This window comes from Hippoglossus stenolepis, chromosome 2 (assembly GCF_022539355.2).
Source record: "Hippoglossus stenolepis isolate QCI-W04-F060 chromosome 2, HSTE1.2, whole genome shotgun sequence".
In the NCBI taxonomy this organism is placed as follows: domain Eukaryota; kingdom Metazoa; phylum Chordata; class Actinopteri; order Pleuronectiformes; family Pleuronectidae; genus Hippoglossus; species Hippoglossus stenolepis.
In genome coordinates, this window is record NC_061484.1 from 26,381,571 (window position 1) to 26,403,884 (window position 22,314).

General features: G+C 42.0%; 2 protein-coding genes across 4 annotated transcripts; both read left to right on the forward strand.

Annotated features, from left to right (window-relative positions):
• The first annotated feature begins 5 nt into the window (after nt 1–5).
• Nucleotides 6–9,721, forward strand: LOC118116518. Of its 3 annotated transcripts, none has more exons than XM_035168257.2 (12): nt 6–525; nt 1,644–1,725; nt 4,503–4,550; nt 5,159–5,362; nt 5,445–5,559; nt 5,656–5,749; nt 6,210–6,297; nt 6,379–6,512; nt 6,869–7,076; nt 7,396–7,489; nt 7,584–7,647; nt 8,449–9,721. In XM_035168257.2, the coding sequence occupies exons 4-12, from the start codon at nt 5,266–5,268 to the stop codon at nt 9,211–9,213; spliced, it is 1,659 nt and encodes a 552-aa protein (XP_035024148.2). In that variant the 5' UTR covers nt 6–525; nt 1,644–1,725; nt 4,503–4,550; nt 5,159–5,265; the 3' UTR covers nt 9,214–9,721. The 3 variants fall into 3 exon arrangements, with proteins under 3 accessions (XP_035024148.2, XP_035024165.2, XP_035024156.2); XM_035168274.2 differs by having other exon boundaries at nt 5,668–5,749; XM_035168265.2 differs by lacking the exon at nt 1,644–1,725.
• Nucleotides 9,722–10,345: 624 nt separating this feature from the next.
• Nucleotides 10,346–20,438, forward strand: LOC118115879 (transmembrane protease serine 6). The gene is made up of 17 exons (XM_047341869.1): nt 10,346–10,666; nt 11,254–11,386; nt 11,496–11,638; nt 11,819–11,886; nt 12,382–12,569; nt 13,505–13,709; nt 13,801–13,937; nt 14,147–14,259; nt 14,379–14,488; nt 15,142–15,284; nt 15,399–15,493; nt 16,170–16,293; nt 16,537–16,653; nt 16,772–16,940; nt 17,446–17,723; nt 18,928–19,064; nt 20,175–20,438. The coding sequence occupies exons 1-17, from the start codon at nt 10,565–10,567 to the stop codon at nt 20,346–20,348; spliced, it is 2,436 nt and encodes an 811-aa protein (XP_047197825.1). The 5' UTR covers nt 10,346–10,564; the 3' UTR covers nt 20,349–20,438.
• The last annotated feature ends 1,876 nt before the right edge of the window (nt 20,439–22,314 follow it).

The following is a 22,314-nucleotide window of genomic DNA, read 5'->3' on the forward strand; positions in this document are numbered from 1 at the left end:
TCCAAATATTGTTTTTTCTTTTCTTTGAATTTCTTTGTCATTCTAAGGTTTTGCTTGTGGTTATAAGAGAAAATTTAAACTGGTAACTCAATATGATTATAATTCTCCTTGGTTGACTTGAAAATTGAAAAGGGGTTACATTTTAGTTTTTAAAGATTCTGAACTGTACAATTTGTCATGGAAACCTGCTAACGCCCACATGAGATGGAAAAACGAGAATCATAGCCAATAATATAAAGAAAGAAATACGCAACAACACACATTTTCCTGCCACACATCTCCCCCTGCTTTGAACAGATACACAATGTTGAATATAACTGGTAGAAAACAGGGAAGTGAGACAGCATATGCAGTTCCTCGTTTTCTGTGTAATCAAAGAACTTAGCAAAGGGCATATCGGAATAGTTTCAACCTTCCATTTCCCTTAATGGAAGCCGTACAAGCAACACGAAGAGGAGGCGACCTGATCCTTTATCTCGGCTCTTCCAGCCAGAGGGAGTAGCCGTCTTATCCCGGTCGTAACTGGTGAGTGTGTCGATCCGACAAAGACATTACTTCTCTTATCTTGCTAAGAACATGGAGTCCAAAGGCAGAGTACTGTCCCTGTAAGCAACCTCGTCAAAAAACTATTTGGGACAATTGTACCATGTACTTAATACTCCTGTTCAACACTGTGTTAATATATTTTTCTATTTTATTGTTACAATGTGAATAAATGTCAACAGAACGCTTTTCATGATGAATTCAAACAGCATCCACTTGAGGGCAGCAAAGCACTAGAACAGTTTTTCACTATAGTACATGTTACAGCTACAGCATGAACTCATCTAGTTTAACATGTGCCCTTCGTTTTATTTTTTATCTTGTGTGCATAACATCATTTACAAAGAACTCATGTGCGTCACTAATGACTTCAGATGCACGCAGCCACCATGATGGACAGAATGTTCTATCTTCACCTTGAAGCGTCACATAGTAAAATTCCTGCTGCTCTTGTATGAAGACACGTGATTGTCCTCAGCGGGAATCATTTGCTGCACAAATTTGTCTTCTCAAGGTAATTGTGTATAAAAGTTAATCGATTGTGTGGGGAACAAATTATCTTGTGCGATTAGGTTTTGCGATGAAGGTTTTGGGCTCTTCACACTATCTCACAAATGTTGAAGAAAGTGAAAAAGATTCCTGGATCCAGCCCCTTGATCCAAATCCGCACCCAAAATTGAATGGGTTCTTCCTTGGATCAGGTCCCAGCACTTCTGAAAATATGATGGAGATTAGTTAATTAACGAACGCAGACAAAATCATAACTCCAACAGGAATCCTTTAAGTTTCAGATCCAAGGGATTTTGAATTGACAGTTTTGGGCTGGTTTTTTTTACATTAAGGGGGATTTCCTTGGCACCTAAATTGGGAGAGCACACGCTTCTGTCACTTCTAAAAACATGTGATTGTCACACAACGACATCTTGGAAAGTATCACATGCCAAATGGGGTTTCCATCTCGTTGATTCATTCTTTTGAACCTTGAATAGCGTGTCACCCAGGCATCACACCACGTTCACAGAAACCACACTAACCACTCTTTTTCCTGTAAGTCATTTCAAATCATCTCAGATCCTCAGAGAAGAAACTAACTTTTTCAGAACAACCTGAGTCCACCGCCATGGAAAGGACTTCTCGATCGTGTGTTAGTCTGACAGAACCGGCAGAGTTCTCGCAGGACGGGTAGGTTTCTTCTGAACTTTAATTGAGCGAGTGTGTGGCAGGAAGTGATGCTTTAGCAGAAGTGATCATGAAGTTTTACAGGACGATAGAATCGAGTGTGGTTGGTTTATGTGATGAAGAAAGATTAGAACGGATCTAAATGCGTATATACTATGTGTGTGTGTGTGTGTGTGTGTGTGTGTGTGTGTGTGTGTGTGTGTGTGTGTGTGTGTGTGTGTGTGTGTGTGTGTGTGTGTGTGTGTGTGTGTGGTTGTGTGTCAGCGATAGTGACCTTTAAACATTGAATCTTTCTTTAATAAGATCCACAAATGAACATTTTTTTTTTAGATCTTGCAATTTCAAAGACAGCAACAACAAAAAAAAAATTCCTGGATCTGCATGGAAATGTAATGGCTTCTTTTTCTTGTCTCATAGAAATCTGTATCCACAATATTATGGCTTCATTTTTCTGAAACAGGAGGATTCCATGTTCATATCTATACATTGAAACTAGCATCTCAGCAGTCAGTGTGGCATTATACATCTTAATGCTATATGAGACATAGGCCGTGAATAAAGCTGGACTGAAATATCCCAGATATCCAAACGCTGCCATGTTGCGTATTTGAAGCCAGAGTCTGTGCAGTAGTGATTGGGGGATAAAACCAAACTTACGGGGGAAACATGAACATGAACAGACATCAGTGCGATACCTAAAATGACAGAAGCCATCTTCGAGAGATTTATTTGACGTGTACTTTGACTTTTTAGTTCGGTCCATGTCCCGACAACCAACATGGAGGAGGTGGGATTTGTGACCTGTACTGCAGCCAACCACCAGGGGGTGAACCAGATATTTGGCTTCAGTTTTGGGGGGCTGTCATGTCGTCCACCTTTATGTATACAGTCCAAACCTTTGCACCAGTACCATCGAGAGCGTGAAGCATGAGGAACTTACTATAGATGGTGGGGAGTTTTTTTCTCTTTGTAGAAACAACAGTAGCTTACTGGGAAGAGAAAAGGATGAGGAAGTGGTTTATGTGTGTGTGTGTGTGCTTTTTCTGCGTGTGTAGTTTTTGTGGTTTCATTTCTTTGCTTGTCTCTATGAAACGGAGAGAAGAGAGAGAGAAAGTGAGTAAAAAAAAATTCATTTTGCTCTTGGAGCAGGTTGGGGGAAATCCAAATGTCAGAAGAAGATAAAACGATAAACGTAACTTTGAAAGTTAGTTTTGAGAAAAGTCGTCCATCGAGCATAGCACCTGATAAATTGAGATTAGAAAGAGTTGAAAGTGGATGCTTGTGCAATTTGGTTCAGTCAAATAATCAACTGTCACTTAAAGTCGCCCTTTTGGTGCAAATCAAGTTTGTCCCACTTGTGTTTTCTATGTGATCAAATATTTTGTCAACGCCATGTTTTATTTTATTAACATAAACAAATGAAACACAAAAAACAGCCAAAGTTTATGAAGTCACAATTCTAAAAAACCAATCCTGTCTACTTGTGGGCGGGGCTTTTGATGGATCAGGCTTCTTAATCTCAGGTGGCGCTGTGAGGAGACGCAGATCAGGGGCGGGGCCACATCAGTGTAGATCCATGAAACGAGGTACGGGAGGTGTAGAGTTACATTTAAACCATTTTTACGGCCGCGAAGGAAATTTTTGCGATAAAATTGGGCTTAGAACGCAATCTGCGACTGTGCAGACTCAGCTGGCTGTGTTCATATCCAGGATATTGCAGCTTCATTTCTGGATAGTGGGAGGAAGAGGAGACACATCGTCAACCCTAACCCTATATTTTCTAGATTTCTACTTTTGTAGCTTAAAAGTTCATATAACCTTTGGTGCGAGTGGGTGTTTTACATCTTACGCGACAGAAACCATAAAGAACTACTACTTATATTTGGTTTAAACGTTTAGATTTTTAAGCTACCACAGAGTATTTATATATATATATATAAAGAGTATTATAAAACATTATATATATATTGTGATCTTCAGAGGATCTATTCAGTTGAGGACTTGAAAAGAGGACTTTTACTGGTCATCTTCCTGGTAACTGACACGTTCGCTTGTTTCCAATAAAACACACTAATGGAAATTTTGTTCACTTCAGGTTTGTGACATCACTCAGTGATAAGATAAATTAATCTGTAATCTGATTCATGTTGTTTTAAGAACAGGAAGTCTAGTAAGCAGGAAGTGCACCATGAAACATTTGGGTTCTCAGAAAAAAAACGTTGACCTTCATCCTTTGTTAAACCACAATAACAGGAGAGCTCAGTAAAAACCTGTGGCTTCCCCTGTGCATGAAAATGAAAAAAAAAAAAACTATCAAAATATGTATAAATGTTGTGTGTGCACAAAAAGTTTGCTTTTATAGAAATGTATTCTTACTAATATGTTTGTCTTTTGTATTTGGGGCAGACGCACACACACACGCACGCACGCACACTAGTATGAACACACTGTGAATATACTAACCCTAACTTACCCTAAAATACCATAATAACATCAAAGTATATCCAGTATAGTTTGTATGTAGGACTATAAAAAGTATTATAGACAAATATGCACGACGAGAAATTTAAATACACCTTTACTTACAAGTCAAAAGAAACTGCTCTGAAATGGGAACACACTTGACCACAAACAGACGCAATCATCACACCTTTGAGTTTCACTGTGGGGAGCAGAGTTAGATTCAACATCTTGATTATTAATTTCTTAGAAGTGACCTTCAGCGAGTGTGAAGATTATTTCCACATGCTCCTTGACATTTGTCTGACGTTCTCTCACAGGGAGTCAGGTGGAATGAAGCCAGCACTTTGAAGCAGCGTCATCAACAGGTGAGACAGCAAAGTCTTTTAGTATAAACGACGGACAGTAGATGTAGAGCTCAGATCAGTTTTGTACTTTTACATCTGCCAAAAGAATAAACTTCCATGTGTGAAGAATAACAATAATTTAACATCTCACCTCTCAGCGAGTGGTGCTTGATGTGGTGAGGGGTGAAACTAAGCACTGAGGCTTTTCAATACTTGCGTTTTTAAAATCTGAAATCTACTTTTAAAATATAAGTCAAAGGGGATCTAAGTGCTGCTGTACAGGACTCTGGATCCCAGCTATAGGGGGAAGCTGGAAATTAATTAAATCAAACATAAAAGATAAAAAAATCCAAAGTGTTGATCCTGAAACTTGAAGTTTGACTAAACATAGAATTATATTTATAGTTTATACTAAATTTGGCAGATTCAAACAGGTGTTTATCAGCCATGGAAACAGACTGAGGGCAGATGTGAAACATGTCTATTTCTGCTTTTTGTTCTCAACTGTGGGCGTCACAGCTGTATCTTGCGATCATTGTGGTCAAAAATATAAGTAGGTTATAGATATAAAATATGACATGTCATCCCTCTCTCACATGTCCTCGGTTGCATCTGCTTCATCTGCACAGAGTGAGAAGGAGGAACGAGGGAGTTACAGGCCGGAGCAGTCGACCGTCTCTCTGGAAACAACAATCCCCGGAGGTTTTAGATCTCCCAGAAAAAACCCCCTCAACAAATGGAGAGAAATAAGAAAACTTCTCTGCTGGTTCTTCTCGCTGTGCTTCAAGTCCTCAGCGCCAGGAAGGATGATTGTCCCGACCAGCCAGATAAAAGTTAGTGATTTAATGATTTATGTCAAGATCTTCTGAAAAAAATCTCACATGACAGACTTGGCATTTCACTATTTCCCCACAGATCTCACCTGCTACACTGACTACTTCCGGTACATCACTTGTGTGTGGAACAGTGCGTCTGAGCACAGAGAGGCTCCGTGCACACTTCACGCCAAAAGGGTGGTTGCTAATCCGAAGTAAGGACGGCAATCACAAAGATATCATATATGTACTCAAGTAATACTGAGTGCAGTGAATTGAGCTGAGCGTAATCTTTTTCTCTTTTTCATGAGTCGTGTATACAGCGCTTCCTGTGACCTGGAGCCCGCTCATGTGTCCGGACCGGCGCTGAGGAAGTGCACCTTGGACTTCGAACGTGATGGCATTGTAAGTTTGAAATACTAGATCCCGTTAAATATCTGTGCTTATCAAATATGAGACAAATGTTCCTGTATTTTCATTTGCTTCAAACCTGTCTAACGTGCAGGGACACAGCATCTATACATTTATATACCTCTAGTGTGTTCGAGAGGTAATTTTGTGAGTGTACAAGTTCAGCAAAGTTAAAAGCCGAGTCCCCCTAGTCCAGTCGATACTTCCAATGCCTCACATTTGCATAATCCACATCTATCGGCTCGTTTGTTATGACACCGAACAAAGTCAGGGAAAGTGATGTGTTTTCTAAATTGGAGCAAGTAAACCTTTTCAGGTGATAACACAAACCCTGATATGAGCGGAACATGTCTCCTTTAAAGCTCTTATTCAGGAGCGAAACTGTCCAGCAGCTCTGATTCATTTACATCTTTTTCATCTTGTATTAATATTCTTTTGTTAAATGTTTTCTCAGTTCCAGTCCTTCCACAACCTGTCCATAAACCTGGATTGTGCCCCTGCCAAGCATATTTTGAAAATTTTCTTCATGCCAGCCTGCCACAGTGAGTATGATGACTGAGTGTCTCTGACTTACCTTGTGAGCGATCCACGGTGACCAACAAATCATTTGTGTGATCCCGCAGTCAAGCTGGATCCTCCAGGTAAACCGGCTATCAACGGCACCACCGCTTCCTGGCTCTCCGAAGCGCGGAGTAATACAATAATCGAATTGTACAGCACCCAGCTGCAGTGGAAAAGATGGGATCAGTCATGGAGTGTGTGTATACATTGTGTTTGTTTTAATACAGTGTGTGTGTGTGTGTGTGTGTGTTTGTGTGTGTGTGTAGTAAAACTAAGTGTTGGGAGATCTTGAGAGCGAATCTTAGATTTATTACAGTGGCCCTGAAGGTGAAAACAAAACCACATTTAACGATGTTGTGTTGTTTCTAAAATGTTATGAAATGCTCTTTTCTAAAGTGTTGTGTTCTGTGAACTGTTGTGGTCTTTTGACCCTCAGGGCCACTCTAATACTTACACATGATCTGTAGAAAACCCAAACATCAGTGAATGGACAGACGTGACTCTCCGCCTGTTGAACGTCCTCCTGTTTGTTTTTCTTCTTCGTCTGTGCAGAAAAAGCAGCCAAAAAGCAAAAGCTGTGATCGGTACTGCAAGGCACAGCTGGACGAAGACTTGCTCACACTCGAAGAGAAGCACGAGGCACGTGTTCGAGTTCAGGCTGTTGTGGAAGGGGGCGTGTCAACGTGGAGTGAATGGAGCCCCACTGCATCATGGGTGTCCCCTGTGGGAATCACAAGACCACCATCACAACTAATATCAAGTAAATGTTTAATGCCAAGTATAACCAAAATAAATTGGTTTAGTTTAACATCAGTGGAAAGTAACAAGTTTCCAAAGTCACTCCACCTGAAGTGCAGGAGTTCAATTTTGCATTTGGAGATTTGTTTCGTGCCAAGAATTCCAGGGAAGGAAACCAGTTGGACGAACTTTAAATGAATAAAGAAAAACAGACGATTCTCTTATACATGTCAAATAAGCTTATTCTCTTTTTGTATGCACGCAACCCAGATTTGTTCTTTCCATTGGGATGAACACAGTGTGCCGACCTCTGAGCTAATGAGAATCTCTGTGTTTGTCAGGTTTAACTGGAGGCATATTGGCCATGATCATCGTGGGTGCAGCGCTGGCCTTGATTCTGGCCGTCATGCTCTTTAGGCATGAAAAAGCCTCTTGGTGAGCAGACACAACCACACAAAGAAGAAATCTGTCCTATACATGCATCGAATTCTGTGTTTTCTGACAGCTACTGCGTCATTCTGTACTTTAGGGTTTACGGGAAGATCAGAGGTCCAGACCCTGGAAAATCCTTCCTTAAAGATGTAAATTTCCAGGTGAGCATATTTAATTCTTTTCATCTTAGTGCTCATCGCTTGATTTAGTTTGTTGCAGTGTATTTTAAATAAAGATACACACTAGATTCTTGTGTGAAAAGGAATATTACAACATAAGCTTCTTCAGTTCTTATATGTGGGCATCAGAACAAGCAGCGTGACTCTAACGTGTTATTAAAATAGCTCATTTACCCATTTAGAAAAAGCAGGAAATCAGCTGTGTTCATATGGAGTTGTGTCCAACTACCATACACATGTAAGTCCAATGTTACCTCTAAGTTTTTTGGTGGCAACGTATCACACTCCAGATCTAGAGTCAGTACTAGCTCTGTCTGTCATTCGGCGTTGGGCAGTTAGCGTGCGGTGGTTTCTCCAGATAACAGCCGCCTGCTGGAAAAAATAGAGATGAAACTGAACCAAAGTTTGGCTCGATGTTAAACAGTGAAAGGTGTTAACCAGCTGCACAGCTCTCTGCAGGTTGGTTACCACCAGCAAACGCTTTTTGACAATCCACATTATCTTTTTAGAGATGGAAAAACACAACACATATTAAAGAAGGCAGAGAACCAAACCAACGGATGTACTTATGTGGGATGTGAAACCAGACAGAAAAAAATAACCACCAGGCAAAACATACGTGACATTTACAGAAACAAGAAACAGGAAGAAGATAGAAAACCTCATGAACACCGCATATTTCTCCTTTTACAGTTGATTTTTGCAGGTTTATAACCTTGTAAATTTTTATTTGTTCTGCACTTTTAATCTCTTCGATGCCTCCTCCCACCTTCTCTCTTCCAGGATTGGTTTAGCCCTCACTTCACAAAAGAGTCCTTTCTCTCCATGAAAGTGGAGGATATCTCCTCCGTGGAAGTGATCTCCTCCGTGGATACACCTCATGGCGCTCGTCACAGTCTGGGTGACGGCAAAAATGCAGAACAGGATATAGAGGAAGAAAGAGTGAAAGCACTGGAGATGCTACTGTTGCTTTCCAAAGGCAACAACAACAGTGAGCCATTGCCAGTCGTTTCTGACTATGAGAATGTCGAGAAGCTCCAGGTCGAATGCATGAGGCTCCAGAGTCTAGATTCAGGGATGTGCAGTGGTGAAGAGGTCAGTCAAGAGAGTCTGGAGGCAGATAACGTCAGTGCAAATGAGAGTTATGACAAAGCGCCGGAGGAGAAAGAGGGAGGGAGCGGAATAGTCGATTTTCACAAACTGTTTGGAGGCAGTGGAAGCGTTTTTGGCAAAGGGTCAATTCAGGTTTGTTCCGATTATGAGCAAGTGCAGAAGCTGCAGCCTGAGAGCCCAGAGCTCCCCAGCCTGGATTCAGGGGTTAGCAGTGGGGGTGAGGAGCGGGTGAGTCACGAGGAGAGCCTGGACGACGTCGACAAGACCAGCGAATTCACACACTTCCTGTTTCCTCCACCTCTCGCTTCCAGTGCTTTACCACATTCAGGGATCTCTTTCCCACAACAGCCGCTTAAGTTCTCTGGTCTGAGTCCCAGTCCAAGTCTTAGACCCTCCGGTGACGGATATATGCCAGCGAAACAGGAACCGTGTTGAAAATATACTGAAACCTTTTCATCCATCACATGAAATATGAATCACACGATGACAGCTGGAGACATTTAGCTCATGCAAGTGCTGAATAGTTCGGCCGTTTGCAGAAATGAAACGTTTGACTGTCACATATGAAGAACGTGGCAGGAAACTTTCCAGTCAGACTTTCCACTTTAGTGCTCTCCGACTAATTTCAGCTGAGATGACCCAGAGTTCAGTGCAGGTGTGAAAGCAACACGTATCATAGATTTATGAAATGAGCAATGTCTTTCAATGAAGGGATGACACTCTTGAAAAAAGAAACAAGCTTATTTCCAGTCTATTTGATATTCTTTTACTGTGTTTTTATAACCTTCTGATAAATGTCTATTTTGTTGTAGTACAAATTTACATTTATTACATGTAAATGAGTCTCAGTGATGTTTGAAACAGCCGATATCTTTCATGTATATATATAGATATATATATCAGTATCTATTTTATTTAAAATGCTCCAATTGAAGTTCTATATTTTTGGTTGTATTTATGTTTTTAATTTTAATTTATAAAAACTCATAATAAAGTTTACAATTAAAAAATAAAGCATCAAGCCTCAATTACATTTATTTACCATAAGGGTCAGATAACAACATCTTAGGAATCATTGCCAATACATTCAAAGACACACACACACACACACACACACACACACACACACACACACACACACACACACACACACACACACACACACACACACACACACACACACCCCCCAGGCTGATAAAATGAACAAAATCCATAGGTTGGGCTCTACACATGATATATAATATTTTGGGTAGCAGTAGAAAACATGCCAAATTAATTATATGGCTGGATTAAGGCTTTGAAGTCAGTGCATTCACTGCTTTTTAAGAATTTAAGACCTGCAGAGACTCTCGGCCTCAAAGGGTTTCTCTCGGTGCAGCACACTCACGCTGTGGCCCCCGTTGGGATTTCTTGTTTGCATGGAAGGTGAAATGAACTCTGGGTAATGGGTTGGGTATCTAAATGGGCGAACACGACATCATTCCCATCAGACTTACCTGTGCAGGGGAGTTGACTGTTGCCAGGTGACGGTTAGTGACATCAGTGCGCCTGCCGCCTACCTGACTCCCATCTGCTCTACAACATTCACGATGGAGCTTTATTCCTCCTCATAATCATTGAGGGAAATGGGAAATAACGACTTTTTAAAAAATACTTTCGGGCTGACTAACAGAGGTCGGCCTCGTTCTCTGTCGGAGCGAAGTCTATGCTAACGTGACTTTCCAGAGATGCTAAATAACAGCTGTTAAATCGGAGACTCGCATCAGAGACAGTGAGATGGTTTGTCATGGAACAAAGGACGCGGAGTGATGTAATGGCGTTCAAGCACGGCTCTGTGAAGTCATTTCCATTTGACCAGGAGATCACAACTGCTTCTGTGAAGGATGGGGTGAGTGATGCTAAAAAACAGAAATACATTTGCATTAGGAGTTTTATCAGTCGCTACATTTAGACTTCTGTGTGGCGAACGTATTGAGCCGTTAGAGCAAACCGGCATTCAACAGAACTCGGTGTGAGAAAGATGGATGTGCTTGATTTTGCTGTATATTAATTATATGAACAATAGACTGAATGAAAAAATGAACAAAAACCAAAAGGTGTTCTACGTAGAGTTTAAGCTAAAATGTGTTAGCTAGAGGGAAGAGAACATAACCCGTCCTTCTCACGTGTTCTTCTGTGAATGTCTTTTGTAATTCGGCAGGTGGGGACTTTAAAGGGGAATGCCAGTAGCTACAATGTAATCTTATGGGGCAACTGTGACATTCCACAAAAAGTCAATGGAAAAGGTCTTTTCCACAAATTAAAAGTCTGGATCCTCAATAAAGATAAATGTCGCCCCGGGAGATAAAACGGCAGAGCCTGTCAACCCAGTGCCTAAATATAACCCACTGGGAAACTATCCCACTCGTGAGACAAAACACGTGTGATTGGATTTTATATTGGACTTTCAGAATTTGTATCTGTTCTCCTCCACAGGTTGAAGCTGGTGCACAAGCTGTGGCTCCACCCGTCAGGAACACTCGATCATGCAAGTGTCTCCTGGCCTTTGCCATCAACCTCCTCATCATCCTCATTGTCGGAGGGGCCATGCTGGCCTGGTACCTCCTGGGTGAGTACTTCTTTCTTGTCTTCTCTATTCAGTACTTATCTATTTTGAATCCATACTTGAGACATGAGTGTATGAACAGCAGTGATTAACTCACCTTCCTCTCCAACAGAGTACAGGGTTTGGTTTCTGGAGCCTCGTGTCCAGCAGCAGTACGCAGCCTACATGTCCATCCTCAACAGGAACTTCTCTGCTGATCTGTCCTCTCACAGCAGCCCTGTCTTCCAGAAAGAGGCCGGGGGAGTAAAGACCATGGTGAGTAGGGACTGTGAATTCCTGTGATGCTGATGTAAACTGGAATAACTTGGATCACCACAGTTAGGGACTTAAGTGTTTTTCTGTCCTTCCTGATAGAAATACTCTGAAGCTAAATGCATACTGAGGTAAGACTGTAAATTAGGGAGGTTGATGGTGTTTTTCTGTTTCTTCTTTCAGGTAGCGAAGATAATGAAAGGCTCAAGTCTTTCTCGATACTTCATCCACACCACTGTCTTCGCCTTTGCGTACGTGGATCAAACTGTTTCTTTTACAAATCAATAATAACTGCAGTGAATGTGACGGAACTGGCTCCAGTCTGGTACCATGTTGGCTGAAAGTGGATGTTCCTGCCCAGAGCGAGAACAGCCTGGTTTGCCATAACTCACCGTGTTGCCACATTCATTACCTGTGCCAAAGAAGTTATGTTTTTTATCTGCTTTTGTTTGTTTGTTTGAAGGATTACGCAAAAACTACTGGACAGATTACCACGAAACTTAGAAGGATGCAATGTTGGTCAGGAAAGAACCCATTGAAATTTGGTAACGTGAATTTTCAACTCCCCAATAGCAGAATTGGCATCAGCCTCACTAGTCACAATCGTTAAGTTTCCAAATCTAATACAGATCATCTGGCTCACTCGCGGGAAATTAATTAGTGTCCGTCCACATGTGCGACACGCTTGAACTTTCCGATCAATGCTAATGGTCGTGAGGTGCTGTTCTCTGCTTTGTTTGTTGCAGAAATGGGAGTGTTGTGGCTCACGTCTGGATAGTGATGTCAGTGCCAAGCAGCCATGTTGGGTGGGTGACGCAGAAGAAGGTCACTACGAGCCTGGCGAAGGGCCTGAGGGAGGCCGGAGGGTCGGGGGAGGGACAGATGGTCAGCGTCGATGGATACCTCCTCCACCTCCCTTCGCTGTCGGTCAGCGGTGAGAGAAATGGAGGAGAGAGGGAACGTGCATGTTAGATATTAACAATCATCACTTTGGCATCAGCTTCTTCTGTCTTGAACTTAAAGATTACAGAACTTTAGAGACCTTTAAAAGGATGTTTCCTGATTTGTGAAGGACGTTATCACAATGAGATACGATTTCAGTGTCAAAACGTCAGCATGTGTTGAAGTTAACTTTCCAGAAACGAGCACGACAGAAGATAGCATGTGATGTTAGCATCTTGGCTGCGACACAATGGTCAGAGTCACACGTGGTTAGCCAATGCTCTGCTCTTGGCCTTGGAGGTAGGCTAATGCTAGATTGCTATTGTATTCGGTAAGCCAGAGACACTGACACAAGCCACAAAGTGTTAAATCCTGTGACGGCCTCATCTGCAGCCGCAGTGTGACCCACATGCTCCGACACTTTCATTTCTCTTAGTTACTCACAGACACATAACACACAGCTTATTTTGTTTGTTTGCAACACATCAGTTCTACATGTAGCGTAGATAGCTTTTGTATCATTGAGCTTTAGATTAATCTGTTTTACCAGTTCTGAGGAGGTCTCCTAACGTCCACTGCTGGGCTCACCTGGAAAAATGGTGTGACCCAGGAAACAGTGGATTTAAATGCAGGAAGTATTTAGTTGGTTAGTTAGTTAGTTCATAGCCGCTGTTTATATCAGTTCCTTTTACCTCTTTAGGGCCCATTGCTTGTTTGTGGAATATTGAGTTTCCTCTTTTTTGGGCTGAAGAAATTCCATATTTTCAGAACCATCTATGACTCAATACCATTTAGCTCAGTCTCTCACACGAGCTAATGATTGTTCCTGGCCCCCACGGAATATTAGGTTTAATAGTTGCCAGCTACGCTAAAATCCATAGTTTAAACACACAATTTACTCATTATCATCAATATGCTTTCCCTAAGACTGTTGCTACCACCAGGAGGTGCTGTCCAGAGGCCCGGTGGCTCTCAGTGGCCCCGACACACAGCGTTCCTCCTGCCTGTGGCACCTCCAGGCGGCCCCTGGCTCCCAGCTGGAGCTCCACATGGAGTTGCTGCTGCCACAGTGCCAGGGCCGGCTGGTGGTGTTCGATTCCCTCACCCCCACCGATACTCGCCTCATCGCATCGTGAGTCTCTTTCATGGATCTTTCACCGGCTGTGACACATTAGCTCAATACTGACATACAGAAATGCCAATTGTTTTATTTATCCTCTCAGTGTTGATGGCTGCAGTCGACAGGAGCGTGTGGTCAATGTCCTGTCTTCAGGTGAGTGGATGACGGTGGTTTGGAAACAGGGACTTTACAACAACAAAGAGCCCTTCTCTTTGTCCGCACAGGCCTGGGACCGCCAAGGTAAGACCACCTAAACCACCACACCTTCTTAACTAGTCCTAAAATCATCCCACTAGCATGGTGACCCAGAGGTTGACGGCCGAGATGTTGGTGAATAGGTTGGATCAAAACAGCAGGTTCTATCCTTCTGTGAAGCTCAGGCCTGGATGCCATAGAATTCAAGATGAACTTTTGCATTCATATTGTGAAATGAAATATTTCTCTCCCAGAGTGTAACTCCACCATAGAGCTGAGGGCAGTGTCAGGGGTCCAGGGGACACTGAGGACCCCCTTTTTCCCAAGCTACTACCCTCCAGACACCCACTGCACCTGGGTCTTTACTGTAAGACTCTCCCTCATCCTTTTTCTTTCTCTCCCGGTTGATTTAGTGATTGTTGCATTGAAGCATGACTTTTATTTGGTGTGTGTTTGCACTTTATTGTATTTTTGTATTTACTCTAGATGCCCAGTTCATGGATGGGTCTGTCCCTGGAGTTCGAGGGCTACAAGCTGAACAGAGCTGGCGACAATGAGGCCTGCACCCAGGGTCAGTGGATCGTCCAGGACCGCAGGTGAGCTCCTCCACGGCGAGTCCTGCTGCTGTGTGGGAAAACTTCATAAATGGAGTTTTTACACTATGTAATTAGTACTTAGGTCAGCAAATATACTGTAAATGTTGAATTATGTATTCATTCATATCATTACTTATGATTTGTGTGACTTTATGTCGCTTATGTTTCCCCAAATTACCATGTGTACCATTTTGACGTGTGTATCGAAATGAGAATAACTGAAAGGTCAGTAAACCTCAAACTACAAAACAACACGCTCAGACCTACTTTAATTTTTTTAGGCCAAACTGGAGGCAGCAATAAATAGACCACATACAAAGGCACACACATAGGTCATACACCTGTCTGTGGTGAGACATGTGACAGGAAACATGTGAAGTGTTTCCACACAGGTCCTGAGGTGCAGACCTTTCAGTTTGTTTCATCGCCAGCTGCGTGACAGACGCACGCATAAACACCCACCACACACACACACACACACACACACACACACACACACACACACACACACACACACACACACACACACACACACACACACACACAGAGAGCAGAAATGATAAATCTTTTGTGTTTTTCAAAGTTCTTGTCGACTATGTAGAGAAACATACAGTAAGTGGAGTTTGATCCCAGCGTCTCTGTCCCTTGCTCAGACTGTGCGGCACCAGGAGTCCGCAGACATACATTGAACGAGTCTTCCCGGTGTCCAGGGTGGTGACCGTCGTCATGACGTCCCAGGTGTCACTCACAGGGCCGGGCCTTCAGCTGCACTACAGCGTCTTCAACCTATCAGATCGTAAGCTGTGGATGCAGGAGAGACACAGACAAGACGTTTAGACGAGAGAGAGACGATTTGACTTTGCTTCAGTTGTGTTAATATCATTTAATTGTGTGTCTGTGTGTTGTGTAGCTTGCCCAGGCTGGTTTCTGTGCACCGTTAATGGCCTGTGTGTTCCTGCCTGTGATGGAATCAAGGACTGTCCCAATGGACTTGACGAGAGGAACTGTGGTATTTCTCCAATGCTCATTTACACATAATGTATTTTTTTCCTCAGAGACACAGAAAGAACAACAACAATAGATAAGTTCACCGAAACCCAGTAAAGTCCCACGCATTTATATGTTTGAGCCATTTACTGCCAAATGAAACTGGTATTACAACGGGACTTCCTGATTGTATGAATTCTTGACACAAGGATCCAACAACACGAGCTATTCAGGGGTGAAATAAACCACAAGCCTCCACCGTACAACTTGTGATGCCACTTGTGGCAGTTGAGCCAGTTTTATGGAACAGAACTTGCTGACGGCAGAAAATGTTTAAACATATGAGACACGAGCCTCGTCGTATGAAAGCAAGCTGGCTTAACAGTCAGAGTGATGCTAATCTGATTTGATGGGCCTGCTTTTTCCCCTTGATTTCTTTTCTTCACTGTGATGGCAGACCGTTCCTCACAGTATAAAAACATGTGGTATTTGGCAGCTCATTAAACTACAAGGCAAATATTTGTTTTGTTCTTTATGTGTTGATATAGCCGGGTCATGAAGTAGCCTCCAAATACTATTAAAAGCGCATTGATTGCTTTGTTATATAGTATTTCAATCGCATAGATTGTCATATTGTGTGTGTGTTTGTGTTTGTGTGTTTGTGTGTGTGTGTGTGTGTGTGTGTGTGTGTGTGTGTGTGTGTGTGTGCTCTCAGTACCAGTGTCCAGAGGATGACAGTCGATGTGTGGACTACACCAAGGTGTGTGACCAACAGCCGGACTGCCCTGGAGCCACAGATGAGATGAACTGCACTAATGGTAACACACACACACACACACACACACACACACACACACACACACACACACACACACGTAATAAATGCCTCTTTACATCCTGTTGTGTAGAATATTTACTGGAGGTCTTGGGTAATGTGACACTGGGACACACACAGCGTGGATACGTGCTACAGCTGCAGCAGTTTGTCTTTTTATGTGTGTGTGTGTGTGTGTGTGTGTGTGTGTGTGTGTGTGTGTGTGTGTGTGTGTGTGTGTGTCCAGGTGTACAGTGCACAGATATGACCTATGTGTGTGCTGATGGAACGTGTCTGAAGAGGCCAAACCCAGAGTGTGATTCTGTTGCCGACTGCCCAGACGCCTCAGATGAAAAACAGTGTGGTCAGATAACACACACAGACACACAAACACACAAACACACACGCACACACACTTTGCAAATAAAGACAGCAAGTACATGCTAAATACTGTGTGTGTGTGTGTGTGTGTGTGTGTTCAGAGTGCGGCCTGAGGCAGGTCTCCAGTCGTATTGTCGGGGGCACCAACGCCTTGGAGGGGGAGTGGCCATGGCAGACCAGCCTTCAGGTGCGGGGTACCCACATCTGCGGGGGGGCTCTCATCTCCAACCAGTGGGTGGTGTCCGCCGCCCACTGTTTCTATGACGACTGGTACGTGCAGGAAGAGAGAGAGAGGAGGAAGTGGTGGGATGAGCGAGGTGTTATAAAGTGCTTCTTCGACAAACAAATTAAATTAATTATTATTGTTATTTCTCTGTTTTCTTTGAATTTCCTTTATTTTCAGTGCTTTTGTTGTGTCTTTGCTGTTCAGGCTTTAAGTGTAACAGCCTGTTTGACTCAAAACCAGCATATTTCTGTATTTATATACATTTCTATCTATGACCAGAACATCCTGTGGAGGATTAAAAACTGCTCTGCTTGTTTTTTGTACTGTTTTTATAATTAATAATTAGTAATTATTCAAGTTTGCATTTACTGAATCTTAAAACTTCGATGAGGCTTTTGTTTGTGAAATAAAGTATGTTTTAAAAGACACGAAAGAAGCAACATTAAGTGTAAGATAAAGCTCCTATAACACATGACAAGTGACTTTCTCCTCTTCCTCCTCCTCCTCTTCCTCCTCCTCCTCCTCCTCCTCCTCCTCCTCCTCCTGAAGGCTCCGCTCCGCCTCCTTGTGGACAGTCTACCTGGGTAAACTCCTCCTCAGTCCCAGCAGCCCCACGGAGGAGGTGGCCCGAGTCCAGGAGATCCATCTCCACAAAGACTACGACAACAGAACCCAAGACTACGACCTGGCCCTCCTGAAGCTGGACCGCCCCCCCTCCCCTCCGCAGGCTGGACAGGCTCGACCCGTCTGCCTGCCCCCACCGACCCACCGGCTGGACCCGGGCCTGCTCTGCTGGGTCACCGGCTGGGGGGCTGTCAGCGAGGGGGGTGAGAAGGGAATGGGAGGGTGAAGTGTTGGTAGACAGTGGGATTTCGTATTAAAATAGACTATGGACATTTCCTGCATATACTGGGAGCGGTTGACCAATCAGAGCAGACTGGGCTTTATGGGAGGGGGGGGCTTTAAAGAGACAGGAGGTAAAACCAAGTGTTTCAGACAGAGGCTGAAAAGAGGAGCTGCAGCAACAGACAGTTTGAGGAAAGTGATGCGAACCTTTTATAGTAATAACACAGTTTAAAATGATCATGAATTTGTCTCCTTTGAATTAGTGACTCGTAAAGATTTTCCCTGTAGGAAGCATAAGTCTAAATCCAAGCCGCACAGTCACATTGCAATTAATTCCAACGAGTAATCAGAACTCACTTTAGCTCATGAAACAAACGTTGTTCAGCTCAGTTGAGTTTTGCTCCAAGTTGTGCTAATGCTAATAATTACATCCTGATAAATTGTATTTTCATGATCACCACAAGAAATTCAATAAATCCCCGGATGACTGAAAACCTATAATCTTTTAAAAATCCTTTCCACAGGACAAAAGGTCAAGAAAAAACAATCCAGTATTATAATAAATTGAATTAAACCTTCACTGAACCTTGTAAAAAGACACTTTTAAAATAACTATGCAGCTTTATAAACATTAACAATCTCAAAGTGGACTTTTATTTGGTGCACTTGACTTGTAGGTTTCATTTATAAGGAATTAAGTCCAAACACAGGTTTTTTTTGCTTTGCTATAAAGTTGTTTTATTCCTGTTTCTGGACGAACATAAAACTTTGTGTTCCACTGGCTTTTTGTGTTATGCAATAATATTTTCACAGGAAGTGAACTTTGGTGACTTGTGTGGTCTTTCAAAAAAAAAGGCAGTTCATCAGTCGCACTTTGAATGTGACACCTAAAGTTTTCTGAGAATTGACGGGACATTGTTCTGCTCGTTGCTGTGTTAAACATCCATGAGTTTAATGTTGGACTTTGCAAGTTGAACTCTGTTAAAGTTGAGGAGTCACTGCAGTCTCACATGTTTCACTGTGTCGCTGACGTCCACTGGTTGAATTAAAACAGAGCAGTGAAGACGCTCAGCTCAGTAACTTGAGGGAGAAGAGAAAATATAGTTTATGATTTGTCTTTACTAAAAAGAGGAAAAATCTGTTCTACTTTACTCACTGACCTTTTTGACCTTTGACCTCCTCCAGGCAAAGCCAGTAATGTGCTTCAGAAGGTGGACGTTCATCTGGTCAGTGAGGAAGCCTGCGTTCGCTCCTACGGCAACCTGGTCACTCCCAGAATGCTTTGCGCTGGTTATAGCGCTGGAGAGAAAGACGCCTGTCAGGTAGGAACACACACAACAAAAGATTGTTTCCTCTCCACGTCAGTTAAGCTTTAATTTAAAGCTGCACAATAACTAATATTGTATCTCAACAATGGATTAAATTACTATGTGAAATAAAAGATGGCACTTAGCAGCTCACAGCGAAGCTTATTCACCATCCTAAAGTTTTCTGCTTTGTTTTTACATCTTTATTTCTCTGGTTGAATCTCATCTCCTCAGCGTTGCTTTGAGCTGCAGTGAAAAAGCGTTAAAACTGTGAGCCCATAAAAGTCCGGCCATAATTTTCTGTCTGAACCCGACTGAACCGGTGAGAAAATTTGCCGAGCTCAACCCAAACCTGATGTTTTCCCAGATTACAGGCACATGTCATATAAAAATATCTGGTAAATAGCCCAGCCAGTGTGATCGGACCCAAACCCCGATATCATTTCAAGACTTTTGCCCAAACACAACCCAACTTTGGTCCTGACACACTCGGGTGGAGGAGGCAGACAGTTGAGCGGAAGCATAGAGCTGAACAGGGTGAATCTCTATTTGTCGGTTGGACAGAAACACTCCGCATGCTAATGCTGCTCTTTATCTGCTGGGAGTGTGAAACCAGCAGTTTGACACGTTCACGTCCACGGTGTGATCACACGCCATCAAAGAGCTGCTCGCAGGTCGCTGTGCTGCCCCCCGGTGGCCTACATGCTGAATGCAGGCTTACATCAAAGTAAAGCGTTAAATTGTGCACTACAAACAGCTTCCTAATATTCAGTAAGGTTCCTATACTGTTTTAAATTTGACAAAATTAAATGTCAATAGAAAGCTCCACTCTGGGTGTATTTAGTTTCCCCTTTTTATCGAGATATGCAAGACGGCAAAACAAGTTAAACTTAACTGGTGTGAGTTGGATGCATCCTGAAAGGGGGCGGCCTCTTTATGGGCTCTTTTTGTATTCCCCATAAAGAGCCCATAAATTATATTTAAAAGCCAGGCATCCATGCACCAATTGATTTAACAAGCAAGTCACCAGTATTGACCATCAGCTTTTAGTATTATGGTCTTTCTTGAATATAGAGCCGTTAAAATCTCACTTCATGCCAATTTAACGCTGCCTGTCTCTGTCAGGGGGACTCCGGTGGTCCCTTGGTTTGTCAGGGCCCGTCAGGTCGCTGGGTGCTGGCCGGGGTGGTGAGCTGGGGCAAAGGCTGCGGGCGTCCAGGCTACTATGGCGTCTACACTCGCATCACCAGGCTCACTGACTGGATCAAGAAGGTCATCAGCCCCCCCCCGAGTCCCTGAGGATCAATGTCATCATCATCAGGACAAGTGATGATGTAAATGATGTTTCAGCATTTCATCTGTACAGCAAAAAACATGCCAAAATACAAACAATATAATGAAATGTGTAATATGATAATACATATTTAAATAAAATAATTAAGCTAGAAATCTTGTTCAGAAATCATTAAGAATTTGATCTATCTGTCCGTCCGTCCATCCGTCTATCCGTCTATCCATCTGTTTATCTTTCTATCTATCTATCTGTCTGTCTGTCTGTCTGTCTGTCTGTCTGTCTGTCTGTCTGTCTGTCTATCTATCTATCCATCTATCTATCTATCTATCTATCTATCTATCTATCTATCTATCTATCTATCTATCTATCTATCTATCTATCTATCCATCTATCTATCTATCTATCTATCTATCTATCTATCTATCTATCTATCTATCTATCTATCTAATCTATCTATCTCTATCTATCCATCTATCATCTATCTATCTATCTATCTATCTATCTATCTATCTATCTATCTATCTATCTATCTATCATCTATCTATCTATCTATCTATCTATCTATCTATCTATCTATCTATCTATCCATCTATCCATCTATCCATCTATCTATCTATCTATCTATCTATCTATCTATCTATCATCTATCTATCTATCTATCTTCTATCATCATCATCTCATCTATCTATCTATCTATCACTATCTATCTATCTATCTATCTATCTATCTATCTATCTATCTATCTATCTATCTATCCATCTATCCATCTATCCATCTATCTATCTATCTATCTATCTATCTATCTATCCATCTATCCATCTATCCATCTATCTATCTATCTATCTATCTATCTATCTATCTATCTATCTATCTATCTATCTATCTATCTATCTATCTATCTATCCATCTATCCATCTATCTATCTATCTATCATCTATCTATCTATCTATCTATCTATCCATCTATCCATCTATCTATCTATCTATCTATCTATCTATCTATCTATCTATCTATCTATCTATCTATCTATCTATCTATCCATCTATCCATCTATCTATCTATCTATCTATCTATCTATCTATCTATCTATCTATCTATCTATCTATCTATCTATCTATCTATCTATCTATCTATCTATCTATCTATCTATCTATCTATCTATCTATCTATCTATCTATCTATCTATCTATCTATCTATCTATCTATCTATCTATCTATCTATCTATCTATCTATCTATCTCTCTATCTATCTATCTCCTCTCCTTCTCTCTGGAAATGAGCCACAATCCACTGGAGATGTGTCAATGTTTGGAAGTTCATATTATTTCCAATGTAATTAGTATTTTATTAGGCTGTAAACCATAACGACACTCGTGCCCTGTGAAGCGTATCAACGGTGCTCAAACTGGCCCCTGGGGGCCACAGAGACCATCCATCATCCCAGTTGTCCACACAGTAATTGTGCAATGTTTAAAAAATGTTTAAAAATTACCTTCAGTTGTCAGTTGGGGGGGAAAGTGACTATATGAACAGCAATGTTCCGACTTTTTGACCTGATTGTGAAAGAGAAATATCACAGATTATGATGATTACATGATTTGTTAGTAGAATATTCCATTTATATTCATGTTAACATGTTACAGAGCAAAGTCTGATTATAACTTGTTGCAAAATTCTGGTAAAACTCAAACCGGACGTTAAGACGTATAAATGTCTACATAATGTAACTAGGATCTTATCTTTTCGGGCGTCAATGCAAAGACTTGAAATGTCACAAAGCGGTGCTGGTTTCTCTGTCGTTTCCACAACACGAACACCAGTTGCTTCAGCCAGTGCTTCTCCTCACCTCACTTCAGCCTGTTTCCACAACATGAAAAACTGTATCGCTTCAGCCAATCTGAATTCTCCTCCGAAGAACAGGCGAATACTCCTTGCTTGTGTTTATTCGCAGGTGGGATTAACTTGAATTAA